At 47.2% G+C, this 17,204-nt stretch overlaps 3 protein-coding genes across 3 annotated transcripts in view; all 3 read right to left on the reverse strand.

Annotated features, from left to right (window-relative positions):
- The window catches only part of LOC5667758 (uncharacterized), a 549,880-nt gene that overhangs the window by 433,993 nt on the left and 98,683 nt on the right, over window positions 1-17,204 (reverse strand). The window lies entirely within an intron of this gene.
- On the reverse strand, window positions 6,263-7,632 carry LOC4576842 (pro-corazonin). The gene is made up of 3 exons (XM_001230938.3): window positions 7,471-7,632; window positions 7,167-7,405; window positions 6,263-7,096 (listed from the first exon to the last, which is right to left on the reverse strand). Exons 2-3 carry the CDS (start codon window positions 7,391-7,393, stop codon window positions 6,808-6,810), a joined length of 516 nt encoding a protein of 171 aa, XP_001230939.2. The 5' UTR covers window positions 7,394-7,405; window positions 7,471-7,632; the 3' UTR covers window positions 6,263-6,807.
- On the reverse strand, window positions 11,572-15,921 carry LOC1274350 (DNA repair protein RAD50). The gene is made up of 3 exons (XM_313457.5): window positions 15,697-15,921; window positions 14,840-15,615; window positions 11,572-14,772 (listed from the first exon to the last, which is right to left on the reverse strand). The coding sequence occupies exons 1-3, from the start codon at window positions 15,763-15,765 to the stop codon at window positions 11,691-11,693; spliced, it is 3,927 nt and encodes a 1,308-aa protein (XP_313457.5). The 5' UTR covers window positions 15,766-15,921; the 3' UTR covers window positions 11,572-11,690.

The following is a 17,204-nucleotide window of genomic DNA, read 5'->3' on the forward strand; positions in this document are numbered from 1 at the left end:
GCTATTTTATTATCTGCAGCATCATCGCCACTCGAGTACGCTTCAACCTATTGGGAAAGGGGTCCGTATCTGTTTGCCCTGTAGGGTCACCCGTAGACACACACAGTGACAGTTTTCTCTGGCTTAATTGTAAACGATGTATCAAACACAAACGAGCCATCCTGTTACGATAACGACCAACGTGTACGGAATGTTGGAAAAACCGATTTTCACACTCTATTTTAATTCGATTAATTTTTCACAACCAACCAATTTCCGATGGCACTGCTGTTCGGAAGCATGGCCATGTTCCATCCGGCTCCCTATTCCAGCCGAAGCTTAAAAAGTGGCTTCATTGTAGGGCATTTAAAGAGTGCAACTCACACACACAAAAAGAGAGCACCAAAAACAGTCCAGTCCTTTCCGAAACAACAAACTAGGCAGCTACCTTCACACGATGACGATGACGGCAGCCAACAGGCCGTGTCTGTGACGAGCCAGCCTTGTTATGTTGACGTGAGGCGCATTAAATATTTAGCAAAACATTTTAAACGGACCCGATCCAGCAGTACTGGAAAAGTCAATTTCCGTGTACACACACACACACACACAACACGGCAGACAGTGCCAATGGAAGTGCCTTCATTTTTGCTCTGGTCCCGCAAGTGTACGGGATAAAGGCACGTGTAGGACGCAGCACAGGCAACAATTGTCAGCAACCGAACCAGGGGCACTCGCGCCCTCTCTCACATTTCCGGTTGCAGCCAGCAGTATGCAGCGCAGGCAAACTATTCCGGAAAATCATCAGCAACATCAGTGTTCACCACTCACCCCGAGGGACTGACTGCGAGCCCCGTCAGCCCACTGCAGGCTCGCGTGTATCGGTCCCGCGGGACGGCTGCCCTTCCCTAAGTGCTCTTGTGCCATTCCCACCGCCAACACTCACGCACTGGAACAAAAAAAAAACAGGAACAGGTTCTTTCACTAACAGCTAAACAATTGGGATGGACGAAAACCAGCAAACAATTAGGCCCTCGCGCTCCCTTGTACGGCGGCGTACTGTGGTGTTTGATTTCATAAATTTATTAACTCTACTCGACGCTCGACTACCAAAGTACGTCTGCACAGCATTCCACATTGTACTGTGTGTGTGTGTGCAAAGGGGCGATCTGCTCTCTCTACGCACACACACTTTATACGCGCGCCCCCTAATAACATTATAAATATGTTTATCATTCTTCGCAAACAAACGCTGCTTTTCCACCCCCCCCCCCCCCCCCCCCCTGAGCTTGCGGACGGGAAAATCACACGCCGAAAATGATACTTTTTGCCCGCGTAACAACACTTCCGACCCATGCGCCTCTTTCGACCCATTAATCGCTCACGAATTTCGGTGGCTTCCACCAACAAGTGTAGACTCTGTTCGGGGACCGGTGCAGTTCCCATGGTTCTTGTGCACCGATTAGGCTGGTGGTATCGTCACGTGGCACACCAATACCCACGCCCGTGAGCTGATTGAGTTGTCAGGTTGCTGCCGGGTTGCGATGAGTCCCCGGAGACGGTGGAACTTGCAACAGCAGCAGCAGCAGCAGCACGTCGTTGCCATCGTGGCGTATGCATCGCTCCCAGGACGCGTTGCTGGCTGGTGCGTAGTGAGCTAATTGAATTATTTTCTCATGAACAGAGCATTGCATTGCATCAAGAGCACTTACATCGAGCGAGTAGCAAGGATACTGGTGAAAGAGCCAAAAGTTGCTCGCTGGATGACCCTTGAACGATTGTCAACTTGCAATGGCTTTGTAAACCATTCCAGCATCATGTGTAACGACCTTCGATTTATACAATTTAACACAGTAATTTTTAAATAAATTGGACAGCATTCTTATTGCTCCACCCCACAAACACATACACAAATCCCCAAACAGATTCGCCTGCCGTCTTCTGATTTTTGGGGAAAAAACATTTCCACACACTAGGAAAAAAATTGCACGCAATTTCCATTTGAAGAGTCCGTTTTCTTCCACTGGTCTCTTCGCTTGACTTTTCCTCGACTGGTTCTGTTAATGCAAATAAATTATTCACCTGCTCGCAGGCATCATCCTCCATCAACCCCCCCACCCCCTTTCATCCCACTGGCCTGCGCGAGCTTGCCCTAAATATGATTCGGCTAATTCGGTGAAGCGATGAGGCGGACCCCGGCGCCCTGGCTAGCGTTGATTAAAATCTCGCAAATTGAATTCTTTAAAGATAAATGAAGTTCACCTGTGAAATGGGAACTGGCAACCTGGCCCTCAAAACTACGAAGAGGAGGGAACGAAGGAAGCACGTGCAAAAGTGTGGTAATGTTGGCAGTGTTTCAAATCAGATAACCATTCCCACTGACAGCGTCCATCGTCTTCACTTTTGATTAGATGCGGCCCTCTGTCAGCACAGGAGCAAACATTTGGACGGGAAAAAGCATCTCTGGGTAAGAAAAACGGCACAAGCATCAGTTTTGATTCAAATTGCTTAAATTGTGCCGCTCCTAATCCTGGTACAAACAATGTCATCCAACCTGTCAAAACGATTACGCCAACGCTCTGGCGCAAGTGATAAACGCGTTGTTAGGTCCGAGTCTAAAAATTCACTTCCTTTTTGTGCTGCTGTCCCAGTTTCATGCAAACGAACAAAAGAAGACAAACATACCCAGGGGAAAAATTTGTGTCCTGGTAGTCCTACAAAGAAAACAAAAAAAAAACACAGTACAAAAGGTAACCAAACGGCCCATACTCTTCATCACACCGATGCGCAGGGCAATCATTCATCCACATAAATTAATTATAAAGTAATACGAAACAGCCCCTTCGAGGGTCTGCGCAATCGAGAGCGGGTCACAGCATGTACAAAAAAGGGGTGTCCTTCTACCGACATATGAAGAGAAGCATTGTGAGACGAGGGGTACGGGGTCAGATGCGCATGCAGCAGGGATGTTGCAGGACTTTTGATCGTTGTTGCTCTTTTGAAGTGAAGTGGTTTTGTTGCCGATGTTTATCACGCCACACCACGTATGCTCTTGGCTGGCAACAACATCCCGCCGTGCGTTTGGCCGTTCCGGTAGCGGATCTTTACATTCGATGGGCAGGGAGTGCGCGTTACAATACGGTTGCAATTTTCCCTTCCTTCCGCGATGAGACGATTAGATTGGCGGTGGAAAATATGTCCCTCGCACGCGCTCCGCTCGCTGCTCGCTGCGATGGGATGAAGCTGGCAACGACCCTCGGATCGAACGTGAGCAAATCTTCGTGGTACTCACGCCGATCAAATTACCAGCGCAGAGCAGAGCGAAAGGTTAAGAGCGGTTGCACCGGTTTCCTTTTTCATTCACATGCACCAACACTGCGGCTGGTGTCGCACGGCCGGACAAGTGTTTGCGAGCATTTTTCACAGCAGGCTCACGGCTTGTACAGATAGGGCAGTCACCAGAGCACGTGTTACTAACTATTGGATGGTTAAGCCGTGTCAGATTCTGTCAGCTTGACAAATTAATGGTTCCCTGTAACAGCTAAATCCGGTGTGAATCAAGTGATTAGTTTACCTTCCGATTGCCCGTAGTGGAAAGAGGTATGTTAGATGCGATGCTTGCCATATTAACGGTGTACTGATAGATCAAACTGTTTGACACTATTTATCATTGGTTATTGATTTACTTTACTGCCGACTGCATCCTAGGCTATTATGGTCTACAAAACATTGCAAATTTATTTTTTTCGCAGAATGGTGATGTTTCTAGATTTTTTTTATTATTCAGGACGGACGGCTTTGGAGTATTGCTTATAAGATATATAACATATTGTTATACCATCTCTGCAACAACGTCTACGCATCACAGAGCATGAAGATCAACTCCAAGACAGCAAAGGAAAGAAAAGAGAGCAAAGGATCCCAGAACTGTTTTAAGATAATCATCACTAACGGCGCAAATCTCTATACTAACCTTTCAACCGCTCCATTCATTAATAATGTTTTTTATCCCTGACAAACATCTACTGACGAACACCATCGCATCGCATCGTATTCAGCGCTTAATCACAGCGAAAATGAGCAACGTTTAATTATTGACGAAACGTACACTGATTCACTCCACAACACAAACGAACAACGGCCGCCCAGCCCTGTATCCTATTCAGCTTCACTTACACTACCTAACTCAAACGAAACGAGCACTATTCTATCTCGATCAGAGAACGTGCAAATGCTGATCAGCACTCGATCACACACGGGCTCACTTACACATTCAACTTGAGTTAATGAGGTAAAAAGCATTTGCATCTACTATGAGAATGTACGCGGACTAAAATCAAAACTCTCTGATTTCTATTCTATTCTATTTCGATTTTTCTTCTATTTCGTGCAGCAGTGCTTTTGATGTCATTGTTTTATTCGAGACTTAACTGGACGAAACTATCTTTTTTCTACACAACTATTTGACGATAACTACACAGCCTTTCGCGCCGATCGATCTTGCAAAAGCAGTAATAAGAGCACTGGTGGTGGTGTGCTGATAGCTATATCGTGCACGTTAGATGCTGTTCGCAACGAATGCGATAATTCACACATTGAAACCGGTTGGGCCCGTATCGGTACACAAAGGCAAGCTCTTCTAGCTTACTCTAGCTTAATTGCTTACTCAGGGGATCTCGTTGCTGAGAAATTCCCGATATGGCTCTACTATTTCTAGGCGATTTTTTTTCCCTAAACTTACATGGTCCAAATTTGATACCGGTGATGTTTATTTCAATCATTCACGTTAATTTATTAGCATGACGTGCTCCTCGCTACTTGATGCGTTGTCTTACGTCAGCTTGCAGCAACACGATACTATCAAAAACACTAATTGTGTCACTTTGGAACTATTACTCGCCAACGAAAACGTCACATATGTGCGTATTGATAAATCTGTAGAACAACTTACTAATGCTGATATTAACCACCCTTGCTCTACTGTCGCCTGTACTGTCAATGATGGGATAGTAAATTATCTGGATACTGACCATTGCCAAACATTATTTTCGGAAACTACAACAAATAGAACTCTTTACTATCCAACATCGATTGGTCCCATCCTAGTTCAGCTAGTACGATGCTGTTAATGTATTTATTGTTAATGTATGTTATTTATCTATAAATGTCCTATTGTCTATATTTAAAAAATATTAAAATCATTCAATTTATCTACTCTGCTATGTACTTTTCAAAGATAAAAACGTTAGAAGTTCATTCCAGAGTGCCCATAACAGTAAAAGCTAGGCAACTGGGTGAAAGAATCAATAATTAATAGGACCACCGTGAGATCTGGATCTTTGTCCGTCTAGTTTTTCATATTATTCCAATTTCATACTCATCATTTCACTTTCATAGGAAGGACATAGAATAAAATGCCATGCGGAAAATTTCTTTAATATTAATCCGATTGTTATTAAAAAGGTTAAACCTTACTTTGAAGGTTAAAAGGTTGCTCCATAAAAAATGAGATACTGAGTTAGAATGTCCACCACTGTAGTTTTAACAGGTTATCTGCTAAAGTTACCAATTTGTGCAGTATATAATAGTGTCCACGGTCCATTTGGGACTTGAACCCATGACGGGCATGTTATTAAGTCGTACGAGTTGACGGCTGTACTACGAGACCGGCCCGAGTATAAAATATAAGCTATTAAGCAAACATCTTTGCGCTCTTTTATCTTTTTCAACTCTTGTACTTATACCGGGCTGAATTGCAAGATTACAAGTAGAATTTTCAACAAATTCATAGTAGTGCATTTTCTAAACACAAAAGACGCATACCTTTCTTCCGATCATAATCTCTGATGATCTTCGGCGTTCATCCTTCCCTAACGCCTGTCCGGAAATTCCCTTCAAACGAATACTCATTTCAACTTCCGTAAGCCTGCCACATACCACCAGCGACGATGTCATACTTTTAACTGCCCATGCTTAACGCCGGAAGAGAGGCTAATTCCTCCCGCCGTGGCTCATAAAATCCAAAAAGAGACACAAAAAACACAGCCCTATAATTTGTAACTCCAAGACAAGGTCGACCTCAGCGAACCTTCCAATTAACTGCACCGACCAACTGCAACCAAACCTGCCGTACCTGCAGGGACAACTTCATTTTCGGCACTCGGATTCGGAGTCTCTGGTAACTTCTGGTCCCATTTGCTATAATCGATTCTTTCCGCTCCCATCGGCTCGAAGTCTTGGGTCGGGCAAACAAGCAAAACAAACAAACAAACACGCCCCAAAATGTTGCTTCAACGTGACAAGAACGCCTTATCTTTATCTGTTAATATAATACACTATTTCGCACAGTCCACACACAGGCTCCCAGGGTGGGCAATTTCCGCTGGGCAGAAATATAAGCAGCTCCCCCCCAAACAAGTTGAGGATCGGTAATGGCGGGTTGTATAACTAACTATGGTGGCTATGTCCTTCGCCACAACGGGAAACACCATGTCCCCGTAGAGTGTTCAATGTGGGACATCGTGTCAAACTTCAACAAATGGATAATCGTTTCTTCCTTTTTTCCTGCCTTCGACGCGAATCATTATTAAATCATCGTTTCTTGCTCTTGACGTGCGGCTGCTGGTGCTGCTTCTGCCCCTGATGAAGCTCTTCAAGGATGCGTCTCGCGAACAATTACCGCCACGTGGACACCATCCTGAAGCGTAGCACCTGTATCCGCTGATTTACGCTCTTCCTCCGACCTCCCCGACGTGACTGACTGACTGACTCTGATGTCTGGCGGCATGTGATGACGGGCATGTGATAACGGATATAGCGGGGACTGTTTTAAGCAATTTTCTGACGATGATCACTGAAACCGGTGGCCGTACCGCGCTTGAAGCGCAGCTCATCCTCCATCGAACGACCGTTGGCCAAATTGCTGCCACCGATGCCACCGTTGCTCTCGTCGGGATCCATTAGGAAAGGTGGCAGCACGAATGCGGCTCCGGCTGATTCCGCACTGTCAAAGCTGTTGCCGGCCAGTGGAAACAGCTCTTTGGTTGGGTGGGCAGCGGCTAATAAGCTGGCCACACGAAGATCGCACGGGTTCCGCAAAAAGCGTCGTAGGAGCGCTCTGTAAGGAGAATGTTCAGTTAAACCATTTTTATAGATGTGCATTGGTTTAGAGAGGATGAATTGCATACTTTTCACTAGGTTTTAAAGAGTTTAATCCCCCAGGGGACAGAGCAGAGGCCAGCAGCTGATTCGCAGTTAAAGGTTCCATTGCAGCCGAGGATGATGGTGAAGACGATGATGAAGACGACGGCGAACGCTTCCCATTTGTCCATCCACGGGAGTACTGAAACGTTTGGGCATTCACTAGCACCACTAGCCCCACCAGCAGCAGAGCAATCGTGCGTGTATGTAACATGCTGGACGAGATCTGGAGGGTTGCAGGGTAATAATTAACCTTTGCTTGGACGTTTTCAACTTCACAGAACCACTCACTTATGTTTCACCGTATTACAATTCCAGCACGTTGTCCACCTTCTAATTGAACTGTACCAAAAGCCACTGAGTATCAATTGAACTGCGTCACTTTGCAACAAGATTCCCCAATCGACCGTCACTAGTCTAAACCGGATTGGAAACTGTTGCCTAGACCATGTCCAACCGCTTGCTTTTATACAACCGATGAGCCGCCCCGGCTCCGGTATTTCTTGCAGCAAATCAACAAATCAGTTCGACGAAATCACGTACTCGTACGCGTACCCTTCTCGTCCTGGTTGTCCACATCCTGGCATCATATCGCATACACGCATGCATTACCCTGCCTTCAATAGCTCCAGACACAGCAGAGCGCTACCGCCATCGCACATGACATGAACGGATCAAGCATATCAAAGTCAATCAATTAAAGTGAATCGGATCCGTGTTGGTGAGTGTTAAAATTATGTAAATAGCGCAACCACCAAAACAAAAATCCTCCGCAAAACCGCTCGCGTAAGCGCGGGAACTTCGCGCGAGAGACGGTTGGGAAGGGGGGTTGCTTTGTCGATAGGGAACGAAAGGGAGCATGTGAAGACAACCACGCAACCCGCAAGAAAGCGTATGAGCATCTTTGATCCTTGTTATTATCATATGCTTAACCTGCTCGCAAGCAGCATAAGGACTGGGAAGAAGCGTTTTGCAAGGATGATATCGTTCCGGATCGAGTGCAGGGAGGGAGATTATGGGAACGGTGGTGAGGGCTTTCAGTAGGATTGAAAAACAAAAGGAGCTAAATTACATTCCCCGTAGATCCGCTGACGTGCGAACGGCTGAAGGTGGTGGAGTAAGCGGGAAAACGGCTTGGGCTAGGGGATAGGGGTGAAACGTTTTCAAAAGCGCGCCGGATGTGTATCATTTGCATAAAGAGAATATAGATAGATGCTCGGGTAAGGCAAGAAGCTGCTACCATCTTAAGCAGCAGTTTCATCTTCCCACACGTACCGGGGTTCAGTTGGAAAGTACACAAGGCGAGATGCATGCCCGTGGTAATGGACAATTAAGAGTCTATTGTTGGTCCATAAATAATAATGGTGTAAATCCTGGACTCGCTTCATTGCACCATCGCCATATGTTGTCTGGAGACGGCAAAGGTTGATTTGTTACTTCGGTCACATAATTTACAAGGTCAAGAGTGTTCGATTTATAGGCGTTTTGCTGTCATTGGATGACGCTTATGGTGGTAGCAATCGGAAAGGATGTATTTCTATTACATTTAAGATGGTTTCGAAACAGGAAAGATGTTTAGTCGCAACATGCTTCATTACAGGGTTTCCCACGATTTATTGGTCAGTTCCCATGATTTTTTGGTGCGTTCCCACGATTTTTTGGTCGTATCCCATAGATTTTTGGTTCGTTCCCATAATTTATTGGTATTTTCCGATTGGATATCAATACAATTGCACCAAAAAATTCTGGGAAACGACCAAAAAATCGTGAATACGCACCAAACAAACATGGGAACCCACCAAAAATTGATGGGAACCAACCAATAAATCGTGGGAAACCCTGTATAACATGCATTAGTCGCAAATTTCTTGGTCGCAAAATTCTTGGCCGCGAAATCCTTGGTCGCGAAGTTCATAGTCGCAAAATCCTTGGTGAAAAATCCACAGATGGCAAAATTCTAGGTGGTAGTGATGAGTAAATTCAACAAAAATCCGGAATCGCTTCCGAATGACCGGCGCCAAAAAAAGAAGCGGTTCCGGAAGATAGGTGCAAAATTCTGAACTAGGAGTCGTCCGGAACCGTCCGGAGCCGCTAATCGGCAGCCGGAGCCGTCGGAATCGTTGGATCCGTCGGAATCATTGGAGCCGTTGGAGCCGTCCGGAGCCGGTTTGAACCGTCGGAACCGTTGGTGCCGTTGGAGCCGTCGGGACCGTCGTAGCCGACAGAGCCGGTTGGAGCCGTAGGAGTCGTTCAGACTTCAGTCTGTTACAACGACTCCGACGGCTCCAACTGGCTCCGGTGGCTTCAACGGTTCCGACTGCTCCGACCGGCTCCGGACAGCTCCGATCGGCTCCGGCTGCCGACTAGCGGACGGCTCCGGCGGCTCCAACGGTTCCAGACGGCTCCGGACGGCTCCAGCGGTTTGAATTTATCGGAATCGGAGCCTGAGTAGTAATGCTCGGAAGCGATTCCGAGTCGTGGGTGCGATTCCGATGGCCCATCACTACTACGTAGTAGAATTCAAAATCTCAAAATCCTTGGTCGCAAAGTTAGTTGGCCCCAAAATCCTTGTTCGCAAAAATGCTCGTAAGATCAGGGTGGCCACTCGAATCAGGATTTTAAATTCTCGGTTTTTTCCCCGGTTTTTCCCGGATTTTTTTGGAGTTTTCCCGGTTCACTATGCTTCGTGTGCCGATTTTATCGATACTTCAATTCCAAATTATTATATCACACGTTTTAAAAAATCGTTATCTAGAGCAGTGGTCTCCAAACTTTTCAGTTCGCGGGCCGCATTGCTTTACAATCAACGTTGTTAAGGGCCATTTTGACGCTCCTTTAGAATGAGTGGATGTTCAAATCCCGTTTTAATAAGAAAATACTAACAAAATGTATAAAATGTATTTAGCTATCTTTTATTGAATCTTGATTTTCGTCTTTCAGAAGTAAACAAATAAATTTTGAATGGTTAGTCAGAAAAGAAAGCTATTTAATTTAACCTTTACCAAGTCATCGCGGGCCGCATTAAAGACTCTTGAGGGCCGCATTAAAGACTCTTGAGGGCCGCATTAAAGACTCTTGAGGGCCGCATGCCGCTCGCGGGCCGTAGTTTGGAGACCCATGATCTAGAGCAGGGGTCTCCAAACTACGGCCCGCGGGCCGCATGCGGCCCTCAAGAGCCTTTAATGCGGCCCGCGATGACTGGGTAAAGATTAAATTAAATAGATTTCTTTTCTGACTAACCAATCAAAATTTATTTTTTTAATTCTGGAAAACGAAAATCAAGATTCAATGAAAGAAAGCTCTAGAAATTTTATGTATTTTGCTAGTATTTTCTTATTAAAACGAGATTTGAACTTCCACCCATTCTAAAGGTAGCGTCAAAATGGCCCTCAACGAAGTTGATTGTGAAGCAATGCGGCCCGCGAACTGAAAAGTTTGGAGACCCCTGATCTAGAGGATGGTAAGTAAACACGGGCATTACGGGAAAGATGAAAACTTGTCATAAAAACTGCATAAAAGTTATTAGTGAATTATTCAACAATATAATATCCAGCCTAGAGGTGTGACAACACATTTGAGAACCATTTTTGTCATGATTTCTATCAAATTTGTACAAACAAATTTTCAATCGTGCGCTCGTTTGTGGATCTAATTTGGCTACTATGGATCTTAAGCTATTTAAATATGCATTCTTTATATTTTCGGAAGTTTTATATGAGCATACAACTGATGAAAAAACGACAAAAAAAGCTTTACAAATATTGCTTTTTAGTGGTTTAGCATCATGACACTAACGTGTAAAGACGTGTTAAAAAAGGGTAACCTGAAGTTATGGACCAACCAGCCACTGAAGAAAGCATACAAATCTGTGAAGAACGGATTTCCTGTTAAACAGCAGCCATTCATTATGCTGTTACTCGCACGACGCTGATGATGCACCTCACGAATAGATACAGGAGATTTCAGTGGGTTTCTTAATTTTGGGACACTTTCTTGAATATGTTTTACGGGAAGTGTACTTTATGTGATAATAAAACAAAGGAACAACGATCGGACTGCAGCAGCGACGCCACCTCAACCATCAGTGTGTTTCATTCATTGAGCTATTAGTTGTGATGGTGAAGCTTTAAATCGTTTGTTTGGTTGATGATCTGCTGTATTATGAAAAATATTAACTCAAGAAATCAAGAGATCATATTTTGTTCAGAAATGTCTAATGTCAATACGTTAATTTCTTACATTTGTTTTAATTGGCAACAAATTTTTCATCAAAATGAGTTTTAAGATTGTAAGGAAAATTCTAACAACTAAACCAAATTTCGATCGATATTTTATCCAATTGTTAATGTGCATTGGAACAGTCATCAATATCTTAATTACCACCACACTCTCTTTATCCAAACAGCTTCGTATGTTTTATTAATAAACTGAATATGATAACATACCAAGACAATAACGAAAAATGAGAATAATACATACGTGCAATGCAAAAATGGAATATGGCATGGAATTTAAAGTTGCTCCTCTTTAATCACCGATTTGCCTTCGCTGTTGCGCGAAATGCGATAGTAGTTTTCAAACTTTTCCAGCTTGGTCACAAACTCCTCGTCGTGAGTGATGACGATCAGCAGAAAGTGGCCTCCTTCCCGCTCCGACACGATGCGACGCAACGATTCACACAGCGAGTCGATGTTGTCCCGGTCCAGGTTAGTGGTCGGTTCGTCCAGCGCCATCACGCCACAGTTGCTGCTGAACGTTTCCGCCAGCGCCAGCCGTATGATGAGCGAGGCCAGCACCTTCTGCCCGGCACTGCAGCGGCCACGCATATCGATCTCCACATCGTTCTTCGCCTGCACCACGCCGTACGTGTAGGCACGGCGCTTGTCCGACCGCTCCGCCACCCCGTCGTCCACCGTGTTGATACGTATGTAGTCGATGTCGTTCCCGCGATAGATATCGCGCCACAGCGAAAAGATGGTCCGGTTGATCTCCTGCATCTTCTCCGTGTGGTACTCGCGCAGTGCACTTTCCAGCGCGTCCCGGTACTTCTTGATGTCGCTGATGATCTTCCGCTGCACGATCGATTCGGTCAGCGTCGTGACGTAGTTGCGGACGGCGTTGCGGAACTCGCTGCGATTCAGCTCCTTGCGCAGCTCGTTCAGCTGCCGCTGCAGCTCGCCGACCTTGCCGTTCATTTCGCTCCGGCGGGCCTGCAGCTCATCGCGCAGATCAATGAGCCGATCGCGCTCCTTCTGCACACTGCACACCTCCATCTCGCCCATGCTCTTGACCAGCGCGGCTAGTTCTGCCTCCAAGTCGGCCGTTTCGCGCATCAAACGCTTCAGATCGCGATTGTCTAGCAGATCCCGCTCCTGCAGATGCTGATTGGCGATGTCTTGCCGCAGCTTTTCGATGCTTTTCGCCTTGCCGTCCATCGTGCGCTTTAGCTGGTCTTGCTCTTGCTGCGTTTGTTCTCGTTTCGCCTGCAGTCGGCTCAGCTCGACGCCCAAATTGAGTGCGGCCAGATCGTCCAGCTCGCCGCTCAGCCGTACGATTGCCGTTTCCTCCCAGCGCAGCTCCTCAAGCGCTTTGCGCAACCGCTGCAGCTCTTTGTTGTTTTGCTCCTTGGAGCGTTGCTTCTGCTCTAGCTCCTGCTGCAGCTGCTGCCGCACCGGGGTGAGTCGCCGTTCGGCGTCTTTAAATTCCTCCTCCAGGGTGGCAATTTTTGCACCCAGCTCGTTGACGGACGCGCGCTTCTGCTCCAACGATTGGACCGATTCCTGTAGCTTCAGCTTCTTGGACTTCATCTGATTGTTGCGAGCCTGCAGATTGTTCAGCTTTTCCGTTTTAGTATCGATCGTGTTCTGCAGCTCGTCGGTGTGATTTCGCTCCGTTTTGAACTTGGCGCGTAAAGCTTCCCGTTCCGATTTGAGCGACTCGATGGTAACGCCCTCGGCCATGTTCGGCCCCAGCTGGGCACGCAGCTCCTCTACGCCACGCTTCATGCGCTCCAGTTCGCTGCCCAGCTTGTCCAGCACGCTCATATCGCCGACAATCGCATTGATCAGCTGCATGTTTGCCGTCGGTTCTGACACCGCCAGCTGGTACTCTTCCAGCTCGTCCGACGCGGTGCTGAGCCGCTTCTCCGTATCCTGCAGCTGCTGTTTCAGCTGGGGCAGTTCCTTCCTTTGCTTTTCCAACCGCTCCGAGATCGGTTTCAGTGCGAGCAGCTTGTCGTAATCGGCCCGATCCTTCTTGAGCGTCCGCTCGAGCGTTTCAATCTTCTCCGGCAGCCGTCGAATCTCATCCCCCAGCTTGCCGCTCACCTCGTGCGCGTCCTCACTCTCCAGCCCCTTTTCGCACACCGGACAGCAGCGATCGTTTTCGATGTTGGCAATGAACTTTTGGTACAGCACGACGGCCGACCGTGCCTCGCCGTGCTCCATGTTGTTTTTCTGTATCTTTTCGTTCAGCTTGGCCAGCACCTCCTCGTACGCGTTGCCCCGGCAGGCGCTGTATATTTTCTCCTCTGCGTCGGCCAACTCACGCTCCAGCCGATCGAGCTGCTGCTTCTGGCTTTTGCGGGTCGTTTCCATCTCCGTCACCGTGGCCTGCGTGCGGCGCACCTTTTCATTCACAGTTTTCACCTCCTTTTGCAGCTCGTCGTACAGGTTTTGCAGATTGCTCTTGTAGTTCGACTCGATTGTGCGGTCGGGAAAGAGGCGACGCAAGCTGTCGCCATGCTTGTTGCGCAGCCGGCGCAACTCAGCCTCCCGCCCGGTGCACTGCTGCTCCTTTAGTGTCAGCTCCTGCTCCTTCATGGCCACCGCATCGAGCGAGCTGATGCGCTCGTCCAGCTTGTCCAGCTGATCCTGCAGCTGATCGCGCAGCAGCTTCCTTTCCGCCAGCTCCTTGCGCTTCGCGGGCAAATCCGCAGCACTGACCTGCGTTTCGTACTCTTGCTCGAGCCGATCGATTTCATCGATCAGTCGCTTCAGCGTTTCGGCCGACCGCTCGATTTCGGCCACTTCGCGAGCCGTCTGCAGCTTTTCACGGTCCAACTGCTCGATCTGCTTGCGCTTGGAGGTGCAGTCGCTCTCCAGCGTGGCTTTCGTTTCGCGCAACTTGTCGATGCGCTTCTGTGCCTGTGCGTCTTCCTCTTCAAAAGCCTTGCCCTTCGATAGGACCGTCGCTTCTTGCGCTTTGAGCGCATTGCGGATCGAGCCGAGGGCAGCCTCTACTACGCTGGCACTGACCGAAGCAGCACCGTAATCTTCGACCAGCGAGAGCGAAAGCTTATCGCCAAGCGCCCGAATCTTTTTGCCTCGCTCGATCTGAAGCTCCCGTTCGCGTTTCTGCTTTTCGGCGAGTTCAATCTTTTGCCCATCGATTGACTGCAGCTTGCTTTGCAGGGAACGGTCCTGCAGTTTGAGGCGCTGCAGCTCCGCTTCTTCGTCCTCCAGCTCGGACCGCTTCGAGGCGGACGTTTGCTGAAAGATTCGCACTTCCATCTCCAGCTCGGGCAACGATCCTTCAAACAGTTTGTTTATCTTCGAACGGAGCTGTTGGCTTTGCTCGTGCTTGCTCTTTATCCTGCCGAAAGACATTCAAAAGATAGTATTAACAGAGAGAACTATGCAACTCACGAACATTTCCTTACTTGGAGTTAAACTCAATCTTCTTCGCTAGCAGCGACGAGTACTGCCGCTCGACCAGGGCCAGCTGCTCCAGCTTGCTCTGAATCGGCCGGATGTCCTCCTCCAGCTCGCCGATCATTTGCGTCAGCCTTGCCATATTCCGCTCGCCGTCCTCCAGCTGCAGCTGCTTCGTTTCCGCCTGCGCCTTCACGTTCTGCAGCAGCTTCAGGTCGCCCTGCTTCTCCTTCAGCTTCTCGTTGTACTCCTTGCTGATCTTGATCAGCTTATCGATCACCCGGTTGTACTCGGTCGTCCCGAAGATGGCGTCGAACTTTTTCTTCAGCTCCTTCGGCTCCTCCAGCGGCCAGCAGGAGTCCTCCTGGTGGCAGAATATCACATTGTTCAGGATGGCCTTCGAGACGCCCATCGCGTCGCACATCTCGTTGTTGATGTCGGTGACGCGCGACCGCGTCATCGTGACCTTCTCTTTCGTCTGGGCGTTCTCCATCGTGATGGTCGAGTCCATCGTTTCGAACTTGGGGTTCTTGCCCTTGTGCGTGATTTTCATCGACCGGATCGCCGTCACCGTGTTGCCGGTAAAATCCTTCACCATCAGCTTCACCTGCCCCAAGCTCTCCACGGTGTTGAATATCTTGGGATCGTGCACGAAGCCGACGCCCCGGTTCGTGCCCGGCGGCACCTCTCCCGTCAGCCCGTACTTCAGGCACTCGATGATGGTGGTCTTGCCGCAACCGTTCTGGCCCACGATCAGCGTGAGCGGGGAGCGGAAATTGATTTGCTGTAAAGCCGAAAAACAAAAGCGTTAGAGCGGTAAAGCTGGATGGTACGGCAACTAATGGCAAAAACGGAAACGACCTACCTGCACATCGGCACGGTCCACTCCAAAGCTGCGTATTCCACGTATTTCAAGCTTATTTATCGTGGACATTGTGCATTCACTCGCAGTTCGCGGCCGTTGTTGCTACAGGAAAAGTCACGAAACAATTGCACAATAGCGCCAAGATGCCTTCACGCGTTGACAGCAGTGTGGCCAGATTATGTTGGCGGTTTTCAGTAGGCGCATCAAAATTTTATGGGTAGTTTTCGGTAGTGATATGTCGCAGGGAATATATCTTCAGAAAAACACAACTGCTTTATTCCTTAGTTCAGAATGGAATCAACTTTATTCACTCAATGTGTACTCTGATCGAGTCTTGCAATGTTACTGCGTTATGCGTGTTACTATGCAACAGGTAGGTTAAAACTCGAAATTTAACTGAGTTAAAAGAAGTAAAAGCGAAAGAAGTGTTAACCGTACCCAAGCGCCACAGATTAAGCTTAAACGACTGGAAAATTGAATATCCATAGAAAAAAAAAGAAAGCTCCACAGCTTCATTGGTTTGATCAATAGATGGCGTATTAAAACTGATCATTATATTGCTATCCTTTTCTTGCAATGTGTTTCGACAAGTTTCATCTTATCATGACCTATATAGCCTTCTAACTTTCCGAGCAAAAGTCTATATGAATGGTCGTGTGGTCAGATACATGGGTATCAACACCAACGACCATTACTCAAATCTCACTTGCTTCAGTGCTGATGGTTTCTATTGGAGTTTAGTATTTAAACAATTGTATCGCCGTTCTAGTTCTAGCGATGCATAACTTCAATGCGAAACAACAGTACAGAGGAAATGAGAAAGCTCTCCTCCAAGCGATGAAGCTCAACTAGTTGGGGTATCCCACCAACAGAGAGCGCCACCAGCTTTTTCGCTATTTTTAGAATGCATGAGTCGTTTGCCGTCTGCTAAACGAAGTCTTTCTATATTCCGTTTAGGTAGAGAACTTGAGTCGTTTAGAAGCCGTTTAGTGGTCGTTTATTGGATTTGAGGCATTTGGGAAATAAGGGTAGCGATCCTTGAAACAGCATCCCAAGCGCCACAAATTAAGCACCTGTTCTTTTGTGCACCTGTTCTCCCCTATCGATTTATGTACCTTACATAGTCTATAAGCACTAGTTTAAGTACATTCATGTACCCAAATAGCCAGCTCGTACTTTATAGCTGAATTAGGGCTGTTTAACGAAAAATCGTTCCTATGTCGTACTTTGTGGCTGATTAAGAGATAAACGGTACTTTGCGGAACTATGGAGCTTTTTAACAGGCACATGGTACTCTTTGGAACTTTGCGGCTGATTAGCACTATGTGTAGGGTTCATGATGGAACTTGAAGGCTTGTTAAGAAAGAGTACTGAACTTGGTGGAACTTTATAGCTTTTTAATGCATGACATCGGTACAAGGCGGCTCTTGTCAAAGTGTCAAAGACGGACGCCGGCAATAATCTCATTGCTGCTGCACAAGTTAGATTCGTTAATTGAAGAATGAATA

This window comes from Anopheles gambiae, chromosome 2, assembly GCF_943734735.2.
Source record: "Anopheles gambiae chromosome 2, idAnoGambNW_F1_1, whole genome shotgun sequence".
NCBI classification, from domain to species: domain Eukaryota; kingdom Metazoa; phylum Arthropoda; class Insecta; order Diptera; family Culicidae; genus Anopheles; species Anopheles gambiae.

What these genes read in the sequence shown, in the direction of transcription:
- LOC4576842 (XM_001230938.3), bottom strand. Translation starts at nt 7,393, where the DNA reads ATGTTACATACACGCACGATTGCTCTGCTGCTGGTGGGGCTAGTGGTG. An exon ending in TCTTTAAAACCTAGTGAAAA is followed by an intron (nt 7,097 to 7,166) that starts GTATGCAATTCA and finishes TTCTCCTTACAG; the next exon opens with AGCGCTCCTACGACGCTTTT.
- LOC1274350 (XM_313457.5), bottom strand. Translation starts at nt 15,765, where the DNA reads ATGTCCACGATAAATAAGCTTGAAATACGTGGAATACGCAGCTTTGGA. An exon ending in TGGACCGTGCCGATGTGCAG is followed by an intron (nt 15,616 to 15,696) that starts GTAGGTCGTTTC and finishes TCGGCTTTACAG; the next exon opens with CAAATCAATTTCCGCTCCCC. An exon ending in AAGATTGAGTTTAACTCCAA is followed by an intron (nt 14,773 to 14,839) that starts GTAAGGAAATGT and finishes GTCTTTCGGCAG; the next exon opens with GATAAAGAGCAAGCACGAGC.